Genomic DNA, 21,859 nt, shown 5'->3' with positions numbered 1-21,859 from the left:
GAGGTGGTAGACGCGGGCACGATAGCGTCTTTTAAGATGTATCTAGACAGATACCTGAATGGGCAGGAAGCAAAGAGATACAGACCCTTAGAAAATAGGCGACATGTTTAGATAGAGGATCTGGATCGGCGCAGGCTTGGACGGCCGAAGGGCCTGTTCCTGTGCTGTAATTTTCTTTGTTCTTGTTGAGAGAACTAGCAATCTCTCAAACTCGAATTTCACCTCTATTGCCGTAGTGTTACAACTGACTACAGCATTCCTTACTGGGCATTCCCAGTTTGGAGTTGAAATGTCATCAAACTGTCCAAGCAGCCAATCACATTAAAAGGATTTTCACAGACACCACCACCCCGCACAAACCAGGAAACACAAAGCAGTAAAAAAATAAAATTTAAACATAGAACAAATTAAAGATTGGGACATACATATGAGGTGATGATGGAAGCTGAAAAACTTTATAAAAAGTTAAAAATTTAGTTTTAAAAAATCTACTAATTAACCATTTAACAGCATCCCATGAATATAAAATTATTTTTTTTCAAGGCCAGTTCTGTTGTTCATCAAATTTTATTAGTTGAAAACCCAGTTACACTTGATTCAACAAGATGTAACTTTTGATGGGGTTTCTCACAGTGACGTGGGACCAGGAAAGTTGAAGTTCTTGCTGATTTCAATGCTTTCCTGCTCTGGCATGTTGTGGGGAGTGCCACAGTGCAGCCTGTTGTGGAGCACCGAGACACAAACTAAAATTTCAGGATTTCCATGCCAAATCAGCACATGCCGAACATCCTGAAGTTACAGTCAATTTCAGACGGGTAATGATGGCGAACGCTGAGTTTGCTGTCAATGCAAACCCCCCCCCCCACCACCTGCCAAAATCTAGGCCATTAATTCACTATCACCAACAGTAGTTTCTAGGCTGAGCATAGCTTTAAGTGCTTTGGTGAATGACAACTCTTACAGTGTGGGACCCAAATACTGCCAGTAGAGAAACTGATATTTGCACCATCAAAACCTTTAATGCTAAATGTTTTGTAAAGTTGCTTAATGTCAACAAGTGCTCCACATTTACAGATGCAAATTTTATTCAGCCTAATCCCACCTTCCAGCTTTTGGGTCCATCACCCTGTAGGTTATTGCACCTCAAGTGTATATATTTTTTTGTTTTAAATACTTGAGAGTTTCTGCCTCTACCACCCCTTCCAGGCAGTGAGTTCCAGACCCCTCTGGGCAAAAGAAATTCTCAACTCCACCCTGCTGATCTTTTTACCAATTACCTTAAATCTATGCCCCATGTTAATGACTTCTCTGTTAAAGGAAATAGATTCTTCCTATCTACTTTATCTAGGCCCCTCAATTAAATCTCCCCTCAGCTTCCTCTGTTCCAAATAAAATAACCCCAGAATAGCCCATCTTTCCTCATAGCTAAAATTCTCCATTCCTGGCAACATCCTTGTAAATCTCCTCTGCCGTCCATGTCTCCGCTATAAAGACGTCTGCAAACACAACATGAAATCGTGTGACATTGATCACAAGTCGTGGGAGTCAGTTGCCAGCATTCGCCAGAGCTGGCGGGCAGCCATAAAGACAGGGCTAAATTGTGGCGAGTCGAAGAGACTTAGTAGTTGGCAGGAAAAAAGACAGAGGCGCAAGGGGAGAGCCAACTGTGCAACAGCCCCGACAAACAAATTTCTCTGCAGCACCTGTGGAAGAGCCTGTCACTCCAGAATTGGCCTTTATAGCCACTCCAGGCGCTGCTTCACAAACCACTGACCACCTCCAGGCGCGTATCCATTGTCTCTCGAGATAAGGAGGCCCAAAAGAAAAAAAAGAACCCTGTCTAATACAAATCACCTCCTTCTTTTAATGCAGTGACCAGAACTATATGTAGTACTCTAGTTGCAATCAAACTATTGTTCTATACAATTCTAGCATAAACTCCCTGTTCTTATACTTGACTAATAAAGGAAAGTATCCCATATGCCTTCTTTACCATCTTATCTGCCTGTCCTGCTACTTTCAGGGATCTGGAGACATGCACTTCAAGGTCCCGGTTCCTCAGAATCCTGCCACATTGTGTATTCCCTTGCTTTGTTCGTCCTCCCCAAACACACTACCTCTCTCTGGACTGAGAGAAGCCAATCAATTCCTACAGTCTACAGTTTTATTCCTCACTATTAACCACACAACCAATTTTCATATCATTTGCAAACTTCTTATTCACGGCCCCTGCATTTAAGTCTAAATCATTGCTATATACCACAAAGAACAAGGGACCCAGTACGGAGATCTGCAGAACCCCACTAGCAACAACCTTCCAGTCACAAAAACACCTGTTGATCATTCCCTTTGCTTCCTGCTCCTCAATTTTGGATTCAACTTGCCCCTTTCTCTTAGATCCCATGAGCTTTTAACTTTCTGACCAGTCTGCCATGTTGGACCTCGTCAAAAGCCTTGTGAAAATCCGTCAAATGTGACACCCTCATTGACCCTCCTTGTTACCTCCTCAAAAAATTCAATCAACTTTGTCAGAAACTACCTTCCCTCAATAAATCTATGCTGACTGTTGAAATGCAATTGGCATCTATTAAGTAAACTACTCAGGCAGACCAGAAGAAATATTGTTCTCCCTTGGTTATTTTTTTTTGTTCATTTTACCATGATATTACCTTTGGATCCATCCATAATGCCTTCCAGGTAGCTATACAAGGATCGCATTCCCATTTGTAACAGAAGTTCATATCCGTGATAAAGGCTAATACAAAGAGCATAATCTCCTTCCACCATACCTCGTTGACCTCCCTGACAGAAAAGTAATGAGAATTAAGTCAGAAGAATGACAAGTTGATAGCAGTTATTACCAACTTCCGTAATAACTTTCCTAATAAAAGTCTCCAGCAAATTCCACCATGAATTTCTGCTTTAGATATGCCATGCAATAAAAAGCATAAGCATAAACAACATATCTGTTCTTTCAAGTTTCTTCACATTCTCAAATGAACTTCATTTCCAGGTTTTGTCTTTAAAGAAACTATAGCTGTGTGTGCAGCTTTACAATTTTTTAAAAATCTTTTCGATGACACTTGATCTTGTTCGGAAATTGAATGACAACCTTTAATACCATAATTTTTAAGGCCACATTTACTACACCCTCATGCAGGTCAAATAATCAATCTGAATTTCATTTGATTTGATTTCATTAGCTCCTCCTTTGATGGTTTAATATTATTTGTCACTTGAACGGTCACATTTGCTTGAAGCTCATCAATTCTGCTTTCCTTGCATGGTAGCAAAACATTCACAAGTTTCAATTTATCAAGGATAGCCCTAATTAAATTCCACAATTCTAGTGCAGCTTTAAGGGTCTTTTGTTTGGGACCAAAGTATGTGATTCCCACTGTAACTTTTTAAGCCAACTGTATGCTTTGTGTTACGACTGACCGCTCCAGTCAAAGCCCCCAATCAAAATATACTATTCTGATTATGGTGGAAGATACGCACCGTTAATTCAATCCCATCCCTCCACAGATCGCCTAACATATCATTTTAAACTTTCCAAATTAAAGACCCAGCCAAATTGTACCAATTAACCCCCGAATGAGGCTAACCAGACCAGGTGTCTTTAAATCAACAAATTAACTGTTTCACTAAAATAACTAAATCTTAAACACGAAGATGATATAAACATTTAAAATAGAAAAAAATTAGAGTCCTTGCAAATTTACAGTCCAATGTTGCTTGAAGTCTTCACAGCCGTGCGATGGGGAAAAAAGGTTCCTCCACAGTAGAACAGTCTGTAGTCTAATTCCAGCAGTACGTGATGCTTTCCTTCTCCAGCGAATTTCAACGATTAACAACTTGCAAAAACTTTCAATAGAATCAATCTGACTTTAGAGTTTTTGAGGGATAAAAGACCCTGTCAATCTAACTTCCCTTCCTTCAGTTTAAATCAGAGATCTGTGTTTTGGCTTGACATTTTTAGAATTTTGAGAGATAATAATTCAACAGACTAAAATTCTCTTTCTTCAGTTTAAATTATCAGAGAGCTCTTTTTTCCAAGTGCTAACACCAATTGTTTATGTTCTCTGTTAGTACAGACGGTCTTTAACTAAAAGCCAGTTCAAGATTGAATTGTAACAAATGTTTTGCATGATACTCAATCTAAGTGGCTCTATCCATGGTAATGAGAATGCACCCTTTGAATCGCAGTCTCTGAATGGTTGTATCCAAGGAAACGAAAATGCACCTTCTCGGTAACTCCGGAGGTCTGCTGGTTCTTAAAGCAGTACTGATCCTTTGCAAGCCTTAAAAGGTATACTGCATATTCCCGGAAAAAAAAAACTACAGGACCATGACACTTGGTAGTTATCCTTAAACAGATGTCGATCATTGTGGGAATAGGCTACAGGCTCAGTCAGAAGACATGATCTTGACCCATTCTACATATGTCCAAAAATGAAAAAAAGAGGCAAAATCTCTTTCCTCTCCCACTTTTACAAACTGCCACAAAAATGCCAAAAGAACTTAGAAGCAAAAATATAGTTTTTTTTAAAGCATTACTTTCCATCAATGACAGAGCTGGTTTGAACCATGCTCTCAAAAAGCTAGACTTTTTTGTTCAATGTTGCTGTTAACATTAGAGAAGGATGAATTGCAGGATAGAGAACATTATATTGCAAAGATAGGAACTTACAGATTAATAAATAAGCTAGGTGGGCAATATTGAGCTTGAAGAGTTGTTAGGATTGAAACACATATGCTTTTAAAATGCAAGCTTTTCATCAGAACAGTGGGCTGTGTTAGAGGAGATTGCCGCAATATAAAAGGCAATAGCCCAGATTTCACAGTGAGACTATCAGCACTCATGCTGTAAATCAAGCAGAAACTTCTGGTGCCTGCGTATGCATAGTAACATGTGGAAATAGAGAAATTGCTCTTCGATTTTCCCTACTGCTCTACACAGCACATCAGTACCTCACCGATAAACACGACATTCAAACACGTTAAGGATGTGAAGTTGCTGTATTCACCTACTATATTCCTACTTACCACCAAAAAAGTTGGGGCTTGCCCACTCAAGTAAAAAGTAATTTTCTAAAACAGCATGATATGTCTTAATTACTAACCAAGAAACCTCCCCGGCACTGAAAATGAACTTTGATAAGTGTAGAGTCTCACTCTCAGATATTAATTATTGTTGGGAGTTTTTTTTTTAAAACTTGAATACTTGTTCACTGTTTCTTTTATCTCTCTCTCAATCCCATCTCTCCTTACCCATTTATTTTGCTTTCTGTACATGATTTTACATTGAATTAATTTACACTTCCTGGCTTAGACTCTGCACATCTCAGGGGATTATTTAATCTGATCGGTTAAGGAGATAGACTATTGCTTGCCCTGTTCACATAGGTCCTAGATTTCTTGCCACACTGTATAAGAATTCCAATGACCATTAGTTACAGCTCAAAAACCCTGTGGGCAACTGTACATGTAATGAACGTCAAGCACTGCTCATTCACTGCTGAACTGAAAATACAGGCTAATATGTTGCTGTAGTTAGAGGATGTATGAAAGGCAGTTTACAACAAAGCTATGGCTTGGAGAGATAGGATGTAAATATACAGAGTGAAAAGGCACGTTCAAACAACTGGGTTGTCATAAAATGTCAGATAGTGTTGCATCCAGCAGAAAGCAGACCATAAAGAAAATGGTACAAGAGATGCAATATTTTTACTTTGTTAGAAGTACTTTTTGCAACCTTCAAGATTCAGCAGCAAGAACAGGCTTGGAAAAGCCATTTTCATGGTTCTTTATTAAATCTACATGCATTAGGAGTTAGATGCAAGGCTGATGGCTGTTGCTTTGGATGGGTGATTAAAATTAATGTTTTGTCAATAATGTGAATTATCAGAAAATATTACTGTCTCTAGCTTTTACGATTAGATGGGCACCTTCATCACTGTTTTTGTTGCTGAAGCTTTAAAAGACATGATAAAAAACATTTTGAACTAGGCATGAACTGTGGCAAAGATTTTATTTCCTTTTTTTAAAAAAAGGGATAACTGATTTTGAGAGAAAATGCCATTATAAGAAAATATTTGCCATTCAAAAAAAGTCCTCCTATTCCCCGTGGGGTGAAACAAACTTAAACCCAAATTTAGGAAGAATTATACTAATCAATTCTTTGGCCTGATGAATTATTAGAACTATAAATAGCCCAAAAAGGTTGCTTAAGTTATGTAACAGCATTTCATATAAAGATTAATGCCTCCCAAAGTGCATTTGTTCAAATCTATTTGTAGGTTTGCGATGATCAGAGAGAACAACCTATTATTTCCATTTTTCTGTCAGCTCTCTGTTTTGAGATAGATGCATTCATTCTTCAGTTAGGATCAGAAGGCAGCCCAGAAAATTATATTTTGGCACAATCAATACCACTTTATGATAAACTGATTGAGAGCCCACGCAATTTCTATTTTGTTCTTGCCCTCGCCATAAACTTTGTCCTTATTGCACAGCATTCTATATGGTCTACTTAAATCTAAACAAAAACTGACAAAATAACTGCCAAACAGAAAATGTCATGCTCATCATCTGCTGAGTATTTCCAGCAATTTCCATTTCTATTTTAGATTTTCAGCATCTGCAGTATTTTGCCTTTTGTATTAGTGTAGGGAAATAGCAAGCCAAAGCTATGTTTTTAACCCAGAGCAGTTCTGTATTTCATTAGTTAATATTTCAGTGATTGAAAGTCAGAACGCAACAACAATTTTAGTTAAAGTGTTATGGCCAGGTGGGTGATGGCCACTGTTCACCTCCCAACTGACCACAGCAAGTGTTTTTGTTACTAGTATTTTAACCCCTTCTGTTTTATTTGCCAAATAAACAGAGATAGGCTTTTGTGTAGGTTAAAAACTATTTATTTTTAAACAAATCCCAAAATGATCGCAACACCAGTCACACACTTATTCACTCTCACATGCACTCTTAAGAGAAGATAGATAGACAAGTACACAGTAAGAGATGTTCAGAGTTCATGGTGTAAAAGTCTGTTGTTTCAGGAATAACTTGTGGGATCCTCCTCCAAAGGTGAATTTTTAAAGTTGCAGGCCTGTTTACTGGTTGTCAGGTAGTCATTGGACTGTTGCAGTTTCCTGGTGGTTCACTTTGGGTTGAAGACAGTGCTGCTCTCTTAGGTCAATTCTCACCAGTAGGAAAGTCATTTTTGCAAAGGCACTCTCTTGTCTCTGATGTAGCTAGCTTCCAACTTGTCTCAGCAGGGGTCAACTGTGTTGACTAGAAATGATCTCTTTCGCTCTCTCTCAGCCTTGCTGAAATATAAAATGGCTTTTTTGTTGCTGTACTGAGAGCTGAGGGCAGACTAGACTGATGTCTCCAATCCCATCCTGAAAAGACTCAAAACGATTACCTTTGAAGGTCAATTTTACAAGGGCCTTCGTCCATGTGGCTTCAGGTTGAGTCCTAACTGGACTGTATAATAACCGTGACAATGACTCTATTCTGAGGAAATGAGGGCGGTTCACACTCCATTGAATTGGAGGTTATTCGGAGACGAGAAATTTAAGAAAGGTCTCATCTCATTATGTTTTTGAGTATAGCTCACATCCAGGTGCGATTATCTGTCACATTTCCATGCAGACAGGACTTAATTGATTTTCAGTTGTAGTAGACACAGATGTGGATTTGAGTGCAAGAGATGTGGAGGGTCATGTGCCTTGTCCTCCATTTTGTTAACAGCACATGTACCAGTCTCTTTAAAATTGCTCTAATATTTTTAGAACTCTTCAGTTTGGTTCCATATTTTCCTCACTGCACCTCTCGTGAGTGTGACAGTATAAAAGTTAGCACTTCACAAAAGCAGGACAACTGGAACTAAGTAACAAAGTCAGAGCTTCTGTACAATTTATTTATTCATTCATGGGATGTGGGCATCGCTGGCCAGATCAGCATTTATTGCCCATCCCTAATTGTCCTCGAGAAGGCGGTGGTGAGCTGCCTTCTTGAACCACTGCAGTTCATGGGAGGTAGGTACATCTACAGTGCTGTTAGGAAGGGAGTTCCAGGATTTTGACCCAGCGACAGTGAAGGAACGGTGATATAGTTCCAAATCAGGATGCTGTGTGACTTGGAGGGGAACTTGCAGGTGGTGGTGTTCCCATGCATTTGCTGCTCTCGTCTTTCTAGTTGGTAGAGGTCGTGGGTTTGGAAGGTGCTGTCTAAGGAGCCTTGATGCGTTGCTGCAGTGCATCTTGTAGACGCTACACACTACTGCCACTGTGCGTCAGCGGTGGAAGAAGTGAATGTTTGTGGATAGGGTGCCAATCAAGTGGGCTGCTTTGTCCTGGATGGCGTCAAGCTTCTTGAGTGTTGTTGGAGCTGCACCCATCCAGTGAAGTGTAGAGTATTCCATCACACTCCTGACTTGTGCCTTGTAGATGGTGGACAGGCTTTGAGGAGTCAGGAGGTGAGTTACTCGCCACAGGATTCCTAGCCTCTGACCTGCTCTTGTAGCCATGGTATTTATATGGCTACTCCAGTTCAGTTTCTGCTCAATTACAAAATGCCAACCAAAGGATTAGTCATACCTGCCAAACAACCCGCTAAACTGTTAAGGTGATAAAGTGTGACAATTTACCACAATGTTTGTTGGAGGATTTTTTCTAAATTGTTCCCGTGAAAGAACAATTTGATATTTGGTCAAATTGCTTATATCTTTATGAAGTAGGGCTCCAGCCTTGAGCAGACGTCTTGTAAATGCTTCCAACACCTAAAATTAAAGCAGAGAATAATGTCATTTAAGTTAAAAGGCATTTTTAAAATGAGTACTATTTGTTAAATTGGGCATGGCGTTCATTATCCATTGCAAGTTGATAAACACAAACACCTCCGAATGAGTTGGTGCTCATTCCAGTCACTCAGCCAATAACATCCACACTGCCACTATCAGCCCACTAGAAAACACAATGCTCAGCAGTTTCTCAAGTGATTCAGCCACCAACGTGGCCTTAAAACTACTGACTGCCATGCTCATCACATGGGCCTGTCAAAATCGCTGCCAATAAAACTTTTCAATGAACGCTAGCCACAGGCATATAAATGCAAAGCTGTGTCCACTTTCCTCATTAGCTGTGATATTCACAGCTTTGTGTTTTGATGTAGCTTGAACCGTTGATTTATCAACTTTGAATCTGATTTCTGCCAGCACTGCTGTACTATTTTCAGTTTATTCAGTAAGTTCAGCTCATAACCATTTGGTGCTTGTTATTCTTCAGAAGGAAATGAATTATCTCAAGGTCCTTAAAATATATGTAGTGTCAAATACAATTGCAGCTACAAAATCAGTATTTAATTCACAAGATTGCTTGAAGTAACAAACTTATAAAAAAGGAGATTGTGGATCAAAGTTAGGACAGAAATAACATAGGGGTTTAAAAGTTATATACACAAGGCTTGCCTCAAAACTCCAAGATAGGGAAGACAAAATATTGCTCTCTAGTATACTTCTGGTGTTTGAGTAAGGAACAAACACCAAAAAAATTGAAAATGTAAATGAATGGCTGGCAATCTGGTGTTGAAAACATTGCTACATTCATAAATTACTGGGAACACTTTCAAAACAAGAAAGACTGGTATGGGAGAGGTGGGCTGCACCTAAACCAAGTAGAAACAAACACTTGCGAGGACCACCAAACCTGCAATCGAAAACCATTTACAACTGGCTGGCTGGGAAGAGGCAGGGAGGAAAGCAGATCCCACATGAGACTGATCATAAAAGATAGAAAGCAATTAACACATGGATGTAGAGAGAAAGACACTCAAAACAGACATATATACATGAACTACAGACCATTAAAAACAAAGGAAGCGATGAAGCACATTTGCCATAAAGATTCATGTACCCAAATGCAAGAAGCATTAGAAATAATGGGCTGAATTTTACCAGCCCTACAATGATGGGGGTCGTGGCGAGGGGCCTAGAAAATTCTTCCAGGAGAGGCCTGCCACGACCCCGGACACTGGGAAGGCCCCGCCGTATTTAACTGGTAGCGACGAGGCCTCAGTGTGGCCCCCACTCAGAGCGGCAAGGCCTTCATTTGCATATTGAAATCAATTTAAAGAATTAACTTTTACCTTGACCCAACAGCCATCCCACGCCGATATTCCGGCCGGTGGCCTGAACTCCCTCGGAGCTCCATCTGGGGGGGGGTGATTGGGGGTGGTGGGGGAAGGGGGCAGTGTGTGAAATTTTCAGGTTGCAGTTGGGGGGGGTGGGGGGGGGGTGCAGGGCAGAGTAGGGAAAGGGGAACAGTGGTGAAAACCATTTCAATTGGTTGTGGGGATAGTGGGAAGGGGTTGAGGGTCAAAGGTGCTGAAGTTGTGGGGGGGGGGTGGGGGAGGTGGAAGTTCGGCATAGCAATAGTTATTTTTTGGGGGGTACAGGTCATTTTATGTATCGTTCACTCAGTGTGGGGGTGGGGGGAGGGGTTTCAAAGTTTAATTAAAATTTCATTTCCACGTTTATTGCAGCAGACCCTTTAAAAATTAAAATTACCGGTAAAGGCTGAAAGCCCTTTAAAAATAGCGCCAGAGCAGTGGCACCGGACACCATTGCCGGGACACAGTGCCAGTCCCCTCATATTTTGCTTTTCTACAATCCTTTTGTCTTTTTTCATGGAATGCTTGTGATTTGAGAGAGCACCATCAGTTAAGTACTTTGTTACATTTCTGCAAAAGGAGCTGACGGTGTTTCGTTCCATCTTCAAAATACTTTCCCCTGGAATATACAAGCCTTACAAGTAATCAGTTTCCAGTTTTTATTTACTACTATTCAATATCTCATGATATTGTACACGGCAAGTCTAAACTAAGTGTAGTCTATAAATCGAACAGGGCAAGACAGGGTAGAAGACAATTGGAAGAGAGCCAACAGAGGAGTGAATAAATGTATTTACTGGGAGGGGCGAGTTTCCTGTAAATATATTTCTAAATTAGGGAACTGCAGCAAATATTTTTAACTGTGTGTTAAATAATATTTTAAACATTTAATAAGCCTAGAAAGCAGCTTTATTCAAGTGGAAAATTAAACATAATTTAAACATTTTTTTATTTAACAATGTACTACATTTAGCAATAAAACTATAGTTGCAATCAGAGTAAACAAGGATTTCCTAACACTTTCCTTACTGCTTATGAAGATCAAATATTCAAGTTTGCTCCTGCTAAAATGCAAGAGAACATAATATATCTTTAGAAATTTTTGCTTTAAGTTATTGATTTTATACAGGGGAACAAGGACAGCATTGCACCAGAACATGCACAGAAGGAACGAAGATTGGCTGGAAATGGAATGACAAACCAGTAGCACTGATGTTGATGAGAACAGGGAGGAGCACTGCCACAGGGCAAGTTATCAGGGAGAGATAGCACAAGTTTAAAGAATGTGCTGGGAGGGCAGACTAGGGTGGCACCCTACCCTGTAAAGCAATTGGTGAGGGAAGAGGGTAAACATGTAACGCAAAAGAAGCAATTAGGGCCAGAATACATACACGAGCAATAGCTTTAAAAGGAATAAAAGCAAAATACTGCAGATGCTGGAAATCTGAAATAAAAACAAGAAATGCTGGAACCACTCAGCAGGTCTGGCAGCATCTGTGAAAAGAGAAGCAGAGTTAACGTTTCGGGTCAGTGACCCTTCATCAGAATGGTGGGATATAACAGAGCGAGAGAGCGATCAATTCCAACTAAGACATTTGAACCCTGCGGAGACAAACTGGTAACCAATTGCAGCAGAGAAGTAAGAGAGAATGCCTTTTGAACAAATTCTCCACTTGTGAAAATTGAACCAACAGATACCAGCACCATCTTCAAACTGAAGTGTTATCTGCCAGAAGACTTCAGCAACTCAGCAAGGGCACGATGACCAACAAACTGGGCTGCAACTTTAAAATTTACCTTCTAAGAGAATCCCACAGGTTTTTCCTGAAAACAGCAGACTTCTACACCTTGAACTCTTAACACCTTTTACCCATTATCTTCTATCTATCTTTTCTTGAGTGTGCATGAGAGTGTGAATGCATGCATGGGTGGTGTTACAAACATTTCAGGTGATTATTGTTTAATAGGTATTTAATCTTCTGTTTCAAACTCACGAGAAAACCTTATACTGTCTGTTTATTTGACCAACAAAACACAGGGGCTAAAACAATAATTAAAACAAAACACTACCTGTGGTTAGTGGAACCAGCCATGCCATTTCCCACCTGTCCATAACATGATCAAGGAGTAGGCACTAATCTTCACAATATTCTTTCTTTTTCACCCCAAGCAGCGAACTGCTGGGAACTACCTTCTACATCATTCAGATATGACAAGCCCAATTTACATATGAATTACGAGCAGGAGTAGGCCACTCGACCCTACTCCACCATTCAGTTCATGGTTGAACAGATTACTCTACGTTTCCACCTACCCCGATAACCTTCCACTCCCTTGCTTATCAAGAATCTATCTACCTCGGCCTTAAAAATATTCAAAGACTCTGCTTCCACCACATTCCAAAGACGCATGACTCTGAGAAAAAAATTTCTCATCTCTGTCTTAAATGGGCAACCCATTATTTTTAAACAATGACCCCTTGTTCTAGATTCTCCCACAACAGAAAACATCCTTTCCACATCCACCCTGTCAAGACCCCTCAGGGTCATACATGTTTCAATCTTGTCGCCTCTTACTCTAAGTTCCAGCAGATACAAGCCTAGCCTGTCCAATCTTTCGTCGTAAGACAGCCTGCCCATTCCAGGTATTAGTCTAGTAAACCTTCTCTGTACTGCCTCAAACACATTTACAACCTTCATTAAATAAGGAGACCAGTACTGTACACAGTACCCAAAATGTAGTCTCACCAATGCCCTGTACAGCTGAAGCATAACCTCCCTACTTTTGTATTCTATTCCCCTTGCGATAAATGATAACATTCTCTTACCTTTCTTAATTACGTGCTGTACCTGCATACTAACCTTTTGCGATTCATGCACAAGGTACCCAGATCCCTCTGCATCTCAGAGCTCTGTACCTCTCACCTTTTAGATAATATGTTTCTTTGTTATTCTTCCTGCCAAAGTGGACAATTTCACATTTTCCCACATTATACTCCATTTGCCAGGTCTTTTCCCACTCACTTAACCCATCTACCTTTGTAGCCTCCTTACGTCCTCTTCACAAGTTACTTTCCAATCTATCTTGGTCATCAGCAAATCTAGCAACCATACAAAGAACAAAGAAAATTACAGCACAGGAACAGGCCCTTTGGTCCTCCAAGCCTGCGCCGATCCAGATCCTCTATCTAAACCTGTCGCCTATTTTCTAAGGGTCTGTATCTCTTTGCTTCCTGCCCATTCATGTATCTGTCTAGCTATCGTGCCCGCGTCTACCACCTCCGCTGGCAACGCGTTCCAGGCACCCACCACCCTTCGGTCCCTTCATCTAAGTCATTTATATAAATTGTAAAAAGTTGAGGCCCCAGCACAGATCCCTGTGGCACACCACTTGTTACATCTTGCCAACCATAAAATGACCAATTTATGCCTACTCACTGTTTCCTGTTAGCTAACCAATCTTCTATCCATGCCAATATGTTACCCCTACACCATGAGCTTTTATTTTCTGCAATAACCTTTGATGTGGCACCTTATCAAATACCTTCTGGAAATTTAAGTACAATACATCCACCGGTTCCCCTTTATCCACAGCACATGTAACTCCGTCAAAGAACTCCAATAAATTAGTTAAACATGATTTCCCTTTCACAAAACCATGCTGACTCTGCCTGATTACCTTGAATTCTTCTAAATGCCCTGCTATAACATCTTTAATTATAGCTTCTAACATTTTCCCCAAGACAGATGTTAAGCTAAATGGCCTGTAATTTCCTGGTTTCTGTCTCCCTTTCTTTTTGAGTAAAGGAGTTACATTCGCTATTTTCCAATCTACAACTGATCAGCCTAAAATTCAGCTTTTTTTTCTTAAATTAATTCTCAGGAAGTGGGCATCACCAGTAAGGCCATCATTCATTGCACATCCCTAGTTGCTTTGAGGTGGTGGTGATGGTATGCCTTCTCTCCAAACTGGATGGTTTGCTGAAGTCAGTTAAGAGTCAACCACAGTGTGGGACTGGAGTAATAGAAAGGCAGACTAGGCAAGGACAGCAGGTTTCTTTTCCTAAAGGACATTAGTGACAAAAGTGCCAGGCAATGACCATCTCCAACAAGAGAGAATCTAACCATCTCCCCTTGACATTCAATGGCATTACTATCGCTGAATCTCCCAATATCAATATCCTAGGGGGTCACCATTGACCAGAAACTGAACTGGAGTAGCCATATAAAAACCGTGGCGACAAGAGTAGGTCAGAGATTAGGAATCCTGTGGTGAGTAACTCACCTCCTGACTTCCCAAAGCCTGTCCACCATCTACAAGGCACAAGTCAGGAGTGCGATGGAATACTCTCCACTTGCCTGAATGGGTGTGGCTCCAATAACACTTAAGAAGCTCAACACCATCCAGGATAAAGCAGCCCACTTGATTGTTTGTGGACGGGGTGCCATTCATTCCCTCCACCACTGACGCACAGTGGCAGCTGTGTATACCATGTACAAGATTCACCGCAGCAACGCACCAAGGCTCCTTTGACAACACCTTCCAAACCCACGACCTCTACCAACTAGAAGGTCATGGGCAGCAAATGCATGGGGTCATCACTACCTGCAAGTTCCCTTCCAAGTCACACACCATCCTGACTTGGAACTATAATCGCCGTTCCTTCACTGTCGCTGGATCAAAGTCCTGGAACTCCCTTCCTAACAGCACTGTGGGTATACCTACCTCACATGGACTGCTGCGGTTCAAGAAGGAAGCTCACCACCCCCTTCTCAAGGGCAATTAGGGATGGGCAATAAATGCTGGCCTAGCCAGCGATGCCCACATCCCATAAATGAATAAAAAAAAGTTGGAATTTTACAACAATCCAACAGCTTTTACTGGTACCAACTTTATTCCCAGATTTTCTTCAAAACAACTGAATTCAATATAGCTGCAGTTTATACTTTAATGGGATTGTGCCTCAAGATCCTCTTGCACTAAGCTTCCAGAACAGCATCAAAGGATAATGCAACCCTCGCGCTAAATCGCAAATCTTTCAATAGGACTGAAATTTAAATGATCCCAACACAAATGATTCCTCTTATGTTCTAATACCAGATGGCAAATCCCTTCTATTTGCTACCACGTGTGTAGTAGATTTTGATATCACATGCCATTCATCTGCTCACTTCCTCTTTGCAAAGGATCATTTCTCACCAGTCATCAATAAATAAGAATGTAATTGTCCTGCAAGAAAACACAACATTGCTCCAAATATTCCAACACTTTTAAACTTTGCCCAACATCTTAGTTTTATTATGCTTTTTGGAGTTTGTAATTTGTAGTTAAGCATTTTAGCCTGTACAATCCCTTAGGACAATGAGGAAAAAAAATTAAACCTAAAATCAGTGAATCTGGATAATCAGGAATTGAATAAAACTCAAAAGGCAAAACACTTATAAGTGATTGCACCACAAAGCCTCAAATTCATTAAGTAATCTTATTGTCTCATGAATATACAATTTATTTTGTCATATTTCTGTTCAAAATGACTTGTACTAATTCTGCCAGATTCCAGTATTCTTTTCCCCATACAGTTCAATGCTAAAAACAAACAAACACTCATATGAACACTGCACTGTGCAGCAAATCAATGGCACCAGATAATAGCCTGCTACATAAGCTGAAAACAAGTTGTACATTGTAAGCCACTGTTATGGTAATTACTACACACGGTAACTCAGTATTACATGCAGTAGCTTGAATTTCTTCTGAGAGTAGTTGCCAAATTAGTATTTTTTCCAGATGATTTCTATAATCCAAAAAATTATGCTTAAACAATTTGGAATTACATTTCACAAAAGCAAACAAAATGAAGAGAATCTTAGAGTAGCACAAAAACATGACTCAATATTTCACTGACAATCTAGTGGATAAAGACCTACTGACAAGCTAGTCCAAAGTTTCATTCTCAGTCTATAATGAGCTCGATAGCAGATCTCAACCAGGATGGCCCTAGCTACAATGGGTTGAGGGCTGGTGGGGGGGGGAGGGGGCGGGTGCGGTAAGAAGGTGAAACCGATAACCAGGATTTCCACTACAGTTGGTTATCCAGCAACTGTCCACTGGAAAGTGTGATATATGTGGGATGAGGCTCAGTTATTATGTTACCCATGGTCACATATCCTGCCCAACACTCACCATTTAGGCTCACAAGTAAGGAATTGCCACTTAAGTGAGGTACAGAGGGCTTGCTAGTCCTGCACCTGCCCAATAGCTATTCTATTATTTTGTACTCTTAACAATGGAGCAGTTTCAGACACCTTGTCTTCACCACCTGTTTGAGGTGACCTTTCTACATCATCCAACACTTCACTTGCTGATTTTTTTTTTTAAACTGATTCATTAGCAGCTCTCTGTGCTGTTTTTGTAGTACTTGTCATATTTAGAATTTCTAACTAACAACCTACCAGTTTCTCTCCATCAAACCACCTGCCACACCCTCCCCAATTTCCCTAGGCTTGTTTTGGTCAAGCTCTAAATAGGGGGTTCACCTACGTTCAGCTCTAAAAAAGAACCTCAACTGACCTTTTAACTATCTTGTCTTAATGCCAATGGACTCACTGTATAACTTTCAAAATTTTCTATTTTCAAGAAAAAATTTGAACCCTCCTTTTATCAAGACAAAACCTCTCAAGCCTCTGTTTCTGATCATTGAGACCATCTCATGTTTTCTAAAGTCAACAAAATATTGTTAGCATAGCAGAGCAAAACCCACCATTTCTGTTTGTCTACCCAGTTTAACCAACATGGATTACAAAGAGTCTACAGCATAGAGTTAATTAAGCTCCCAAAGAAACCAAAAACCCTAGAGTGTTCAGAGCACAGGACAATAAGCCTCATGAGCCGTGTGATGAAATGATTTTAATAATCATTTTCAGAAAGAAATGACCAATCTTTCGAAGCAGAGATAAATGATAGCCAATCAAGATTCAGACCGAAGAAAGGAACAAGAGAGGGCATCTTTAACTTGAGAGTAGTGATCAAAAGACATCTGGAAGTACAAAAAAAACTGAGTCTATAAAGCATATATACAATCAGAAGGCATTTGATAGAGGGCAGCACAGTGGCTAGCACTGCAGCCTCACAGCTCCAGTGACCCGGGTCCAGTTCTGGGTACTGTCTGTGCGGATTTTGCAAGTTCTCCCTGTGACCGCGTGGGTTTCCTCCAGGTGCTCCAGTTTCCTCCCACAGCCAAAGACTTGCAGGTTGATAGGTAAATTGGCCATTGTAAATTGCCCCTAGTGTAGGTAGGTGGTAGGAGAATGGTGGGGATGTGGTAGGGAATGTGGGATTAATGTAGGAATAGTATAAATGGGCCTTTTTCAGTGCTGTATATCTATGACTCTGTCATCAGAAAATAATGGAGTGCTTAAACAAACTAGAAATTAACAGAAATGATAAAAGGATAATTCAGAATCTATATTGGAAGCAATCAGCGGTGATGAGACTTGGTAGCGGCTTGTCAGACATTTTCCCAATTAAAAAAAGGAGTGCGTCAGGGTTGTTTCATATCCCCAAAACTGTTCAAGCTATACACAAACTATTTTCAGAGACACAGAACATCTACCAGATTGCAAGATTGGTGGGTTGTACATTAACAATTTGAGATATGCAGATGACACTGCACTGATTGCAGAGTCAGAAGAGGCCCTACAGGAAATTGCGAACAAAGTAAATGCGAGGAGTGTGGATTATGGATTAAGAATGAATGCGAACAAAACCAAGACAATGGTGATAAACAGAGACCTAACCCTGGAAGTGAAAATTGAAGTAAATGGGCAAGTCATGGAACAAGTGAAAAAGGTTTACATACCTTGGACAGCTCATCACAGATGATGGAAAATCCAACAGAGAATTCAGATGGCCAAGACCAGCTTTGTCAGAATGAAGGACTTGTTAACATTAAAAGAAACTGACCCGGAAAGGGTCTGAAGAAGGGTCACTGACCCGAAACGTTAACTCTGCTTCTCTTTCCACATATGCTGCCAGACCTGCTGAGTGGTTCCAGCATTTCTTGTTTTTATTTCATATTCTGGGGACTTGTGATCTAACCAGCTAGTTCCGATACGAGGTCACAGAACTGAAACATTAGCCCTGTTTTGCTCTCCACAGATGCTGCCAGACCAGCTGAGTATTTCCAGTATTTTTTGTTTTTGTTTCAGATTGCCAGCATCCACAGTATTTTGCTTTAGTGATCTAATCAAGGTGTTATTATGTTTAACATAATTTCACTGCTTTTCAATTCTATTCCTCTAGAAATGAATCCGAGAGTTGTTTGCTGTTTTTATAGCCTTATTAAATTGCATCACTACTTCTAGTGATTTGCATATCCATAACCCCTCCCCAACTCCCCCACACCTCCGCTCCTCTACCCCATTTAGACACTATTTAGAGTATCTGGCATCCGTTTTCTTCCCAACAAAAATGTAACACCTATTTGTTATTTTTTTTTTATTTAGAGATACAGCACTAAAACAGGCCCTTCGGCCCACCGAGTCTGTTCCCACCATCAACCACCCATTTATACTAATCCTACATTAATCCCATATCCCTACCACATCCCCACCTTTCCTCAATTCTCCTACCACCTACCTACACTAGGGGCAATTTACAATGACCAATTTACCTATCAACTTGCAGGTCTTTGGCTGTGGAAGGAAACCGGAGCACCCGGCGAAAACCCACGCGGTCACAGGGAGAACTTGCAAACTCTGCACAGGCAGTACCCAGAATTGAACCCGGGTCACTGGAGCTGTGAGGCTGCAGTGCTAACCACTGCGCCACTCCTCATATGCCAATTCTGCAAGTTCATTCATGTGTTCCTGTATTTTGTCCGGAGTATCTCCTGACAACGCAGAGCAATCGCCAATGTCATCAGTGCATCCGAACATTTTCCTGCTTGCCAGTATGGGTCTGCGCATGCACACGTCAACGGCACCATGTAACGACATCAGACATAATGACAGAGTACTGCTTCACCCCTCAACAGCCACCACAATCCCCTCCAACAGCACCCTGTTTTCCCCCCCACCAGCACCTCAGTCATCGCTTCTCTTCCCTGCTCCCTCCCACGATCAACACCTCAATTGCTGCTTCTCTTCCCCACTCCCTCTCAAGCCCACCTAACCATTCGCACCCCACTCACTCCTCCGGGCAGTGAAGCGTGGAGTGAGCAGCAGGAGGGAACAGAGAGCGGACTGTCGTGGGAGAGAACAGCAGAATGGAGCGGCGAGCAGTCTGAAGTGGCGGGAGGAGCAACGAGAAGGCGAGCATGTGAGGGAGCAAGAAACTGAATGTAGCGATCGCAGACATTGAGGGGTGAGGGGGTTTGGATTCAATTTTGTTTTGTAATCTTTATCACTGGCAGCTGCCTGAATGTTGCAGGCAATGACATATGCCAGTACTGCATCATCTAATGGTTGCATCGTCAGCAAACATAGCCTATTTTGTCTCAGTCCTCCTCTGCATTAACCCCGATTAGGTGTCCTCCACATATTTTGAAACTGAACTTCCAAATCCGGAGTCCAAATTGTTTATGCAAACGGTGAACACTAGTCCCAGCCCCAATCCTTGTGGAACATCACTTCCCACTATTTGCCACTCTGAGTAACTAACTCCAACTCCTACTGTTTTCTATCTTGTAGCCAGCTTGCTATCCATTTTGCTACTTTTCCCCGACATTAGTCATGAGTCCACTATGCAGTACCTTATTGAAGGTCTTTTGAACATCCAAAAACATTACATCTACTGCATTACCCTTATCAACCCTATTATTTCTTCAAAGAATTCAAAAGGTTTGGTAAGGTATGACCTTCTCTTTTGAAATCACTGCTATTACATCTGAGTAAGGATTCCTTTATCTTTCCTATCGATGTTAAACTAATTAGTCTATAAATCCATAGACTTGTTCGATCCTCCTTTAAATACAAACATCTGTAATTCTATCTATTTTTTAAATATTGGACAACATTAGCTGTCAGCCAGTCCTCTGGCACTATTTCATTTTCTAATGAATTTGACAATAACATATGTAATTTCAGGCCCCCACCTGCCAAGAATAAGGCACATTAATTTTGCCACATGGACATTAAATTTCAAATTGTTGCTGGGAAGAGAAGGCCTGTTACAAGGGGTTGCCAGGCCCCTGGTTGGAATGACATTTTTGCATATTAACAGACAGTGCTCGTCGACAAAGGAGCTACTCCCTGCTCCAATTCAATTCACAGACAGAAGTGGTCAGACTAGTTAGTCACATGACTAGCTGGCTGTTGCAGAGTTTGAACTATGAGTTTTAAATTGGAAAGACAGTGTCTGGCAGAATGCAGAATGCTTCTGGACTGAAGACAACCTCCTGTCTGTTCTCATCTCTTTCTCAGAACTGAAACCCACTGAAGACACATGAACCCCAAGAGAGAAAAGTCTCCTACTGAATATTGGGCCCCAACAAAAAGACCTATCTACAAAAGGACTCGAGTGAGCTCGAAGAACTGTAACAACTACTCTTCAGATATAACCTCAAACCTTTCCATTTTAATTTTTCATCTGCTCTTTCCTCTCTATTGCATTGTGTATCGCATATGCATGCTAGTGTGGGCGTGTCATGTATCCATCGGCATCAACCAAATTAGAGTTTAAGTTTAATAAAAAGTTTAAACCAAAGAAAGCCTGTTTGTGCTTTTTTTCTTTACCTTATAATTGGAAAGCGGTGAACAAGGATTCACCAAGGGGGAGCAAAAAACAGTGTTCAAAAATAAAACCCTGTTACAGCAAGACCAGGTGAAGGCTGAAAGGGAACCCTGGATCTCTTTCTCACCTGGTCGTAACATTTTATATGTAATAATGCCTCTACTTTTTCCTCCCCAACCTCTTAATACGAGCAACTGATCATGTTAAATATCCTTTCTATTCTTTGTCTCTCATGATTATTCAGCTTCCCCTTAAATGCATCTAATCTATTTGCCTCAACTATTGCTTGTGGCACATTCTTACCACCCTGAGTTAAAATTCTCTTTTGGATTTATTACTCACTATCTTATATTTATAACATATCAATGTCATTAAGGAAGGAAATTACATGTGTGTTGCAACATAACATCATATGTAAATAATGCTGCTGTCAAGGTATAATATAAGTAAAAATGTAATAAAAGACGTCAGCCTTAGTTCAGTGGGCAATGCTCATACTGGTGTCAAAAAGTGGTCTGTTCAAGTCCCAGTCGAGACTTGGGCACATAATCTAGGTTGGTACTTCAGTGCAGTACTGAGCGAGTGCTACACAGTTGAAGGTGCCATCTTTCAGATGAGACAAATAAATGCAGCTAACATTTCTTCCAGATGCTGATCCAGTGAATATTTCTAGTTTTTTGTTTTTTATACCTACATTTATGACCTGTCAAAAATGTACTGAGGACAGTTTTATGCACTAAGTTAATACTATTGGCAAGCAAGTGGATTAATGCACTCATTAGAGAGACATTCCATCTTCTGAGCTACAATTGAACCCAAGATTAGGATATGGTAAATGCCTAGTAAAGACATATCATATTCCTGACTTTTAAGACACGAACTTTAATCAATGTGGACTCCTTAAAATTGACTTTTCCTTTAAAATGGTGCACACCGTGCTGCAAAGATAGCC

The 21,859-nt window shown here is 40.7% G+C and overlaps 2 protein-coding genes across 9 annotated transcripts in view; one reads left to right on the top strand and one right to left on the bottom strand.

Annotated features, from left to right (window-relative positions):
• LOC137373693 (alpha-1-antiproteinase-like) overlaps nucleotides 1-21,859 on the top strand; it is a 269,343-nt gene that overhangs the window by 148,301 nt on the left and 99,183 nt on the right. The gene's annotated exons all lie outside the window — the stretch shown is intronic.
• The window catches only part of fancm (FA complementation group M), a 155,026-nt gene that overhangs the window by 78,494 nt on the left and 54,673 nt on the right, over nucleotides 1-21,859 (bottom strand). For all 8 annotated transcript variants that reach the window (XM_068038866.1, XM_068038862.1, XM_068038863.1 and 5 more), the window contains exons 5-6: nucleotides 8,657-8,788; nucleotides 2,670-2,802 (exon numbers count right to left, since the gene is read on the bottom strand). In XM_068038866.1, coding sequence (XP_067894967.1) covers nucleotides 2,670-2,802; nucleotides 8,657-8,788 — 265 coding nt within the window. The remainder of the gene's footprint in view (nucleotides 1-2,669; nucleotides 2,803-8,656; nucleotides 8,789-21,859) is intronic.

This window comes from Heterodontus francisci, chromosome 9 (genome assembly GCF_036365525.1).
Source record: "Heterodontus francisci isolate sHetFra1 chromosome 9, sHetFra1.hap1, whole genome shotgun sequence".
NCBI lineage: Eukaryota > Metazoa > Chordata > Chondrichthyes > Heterodontiformes > Heterodontidae > Heterodontus > Heterodontus francisci.
This window is presented reverse-complemented; position numbering and strand designations above follow the sequence as displayed.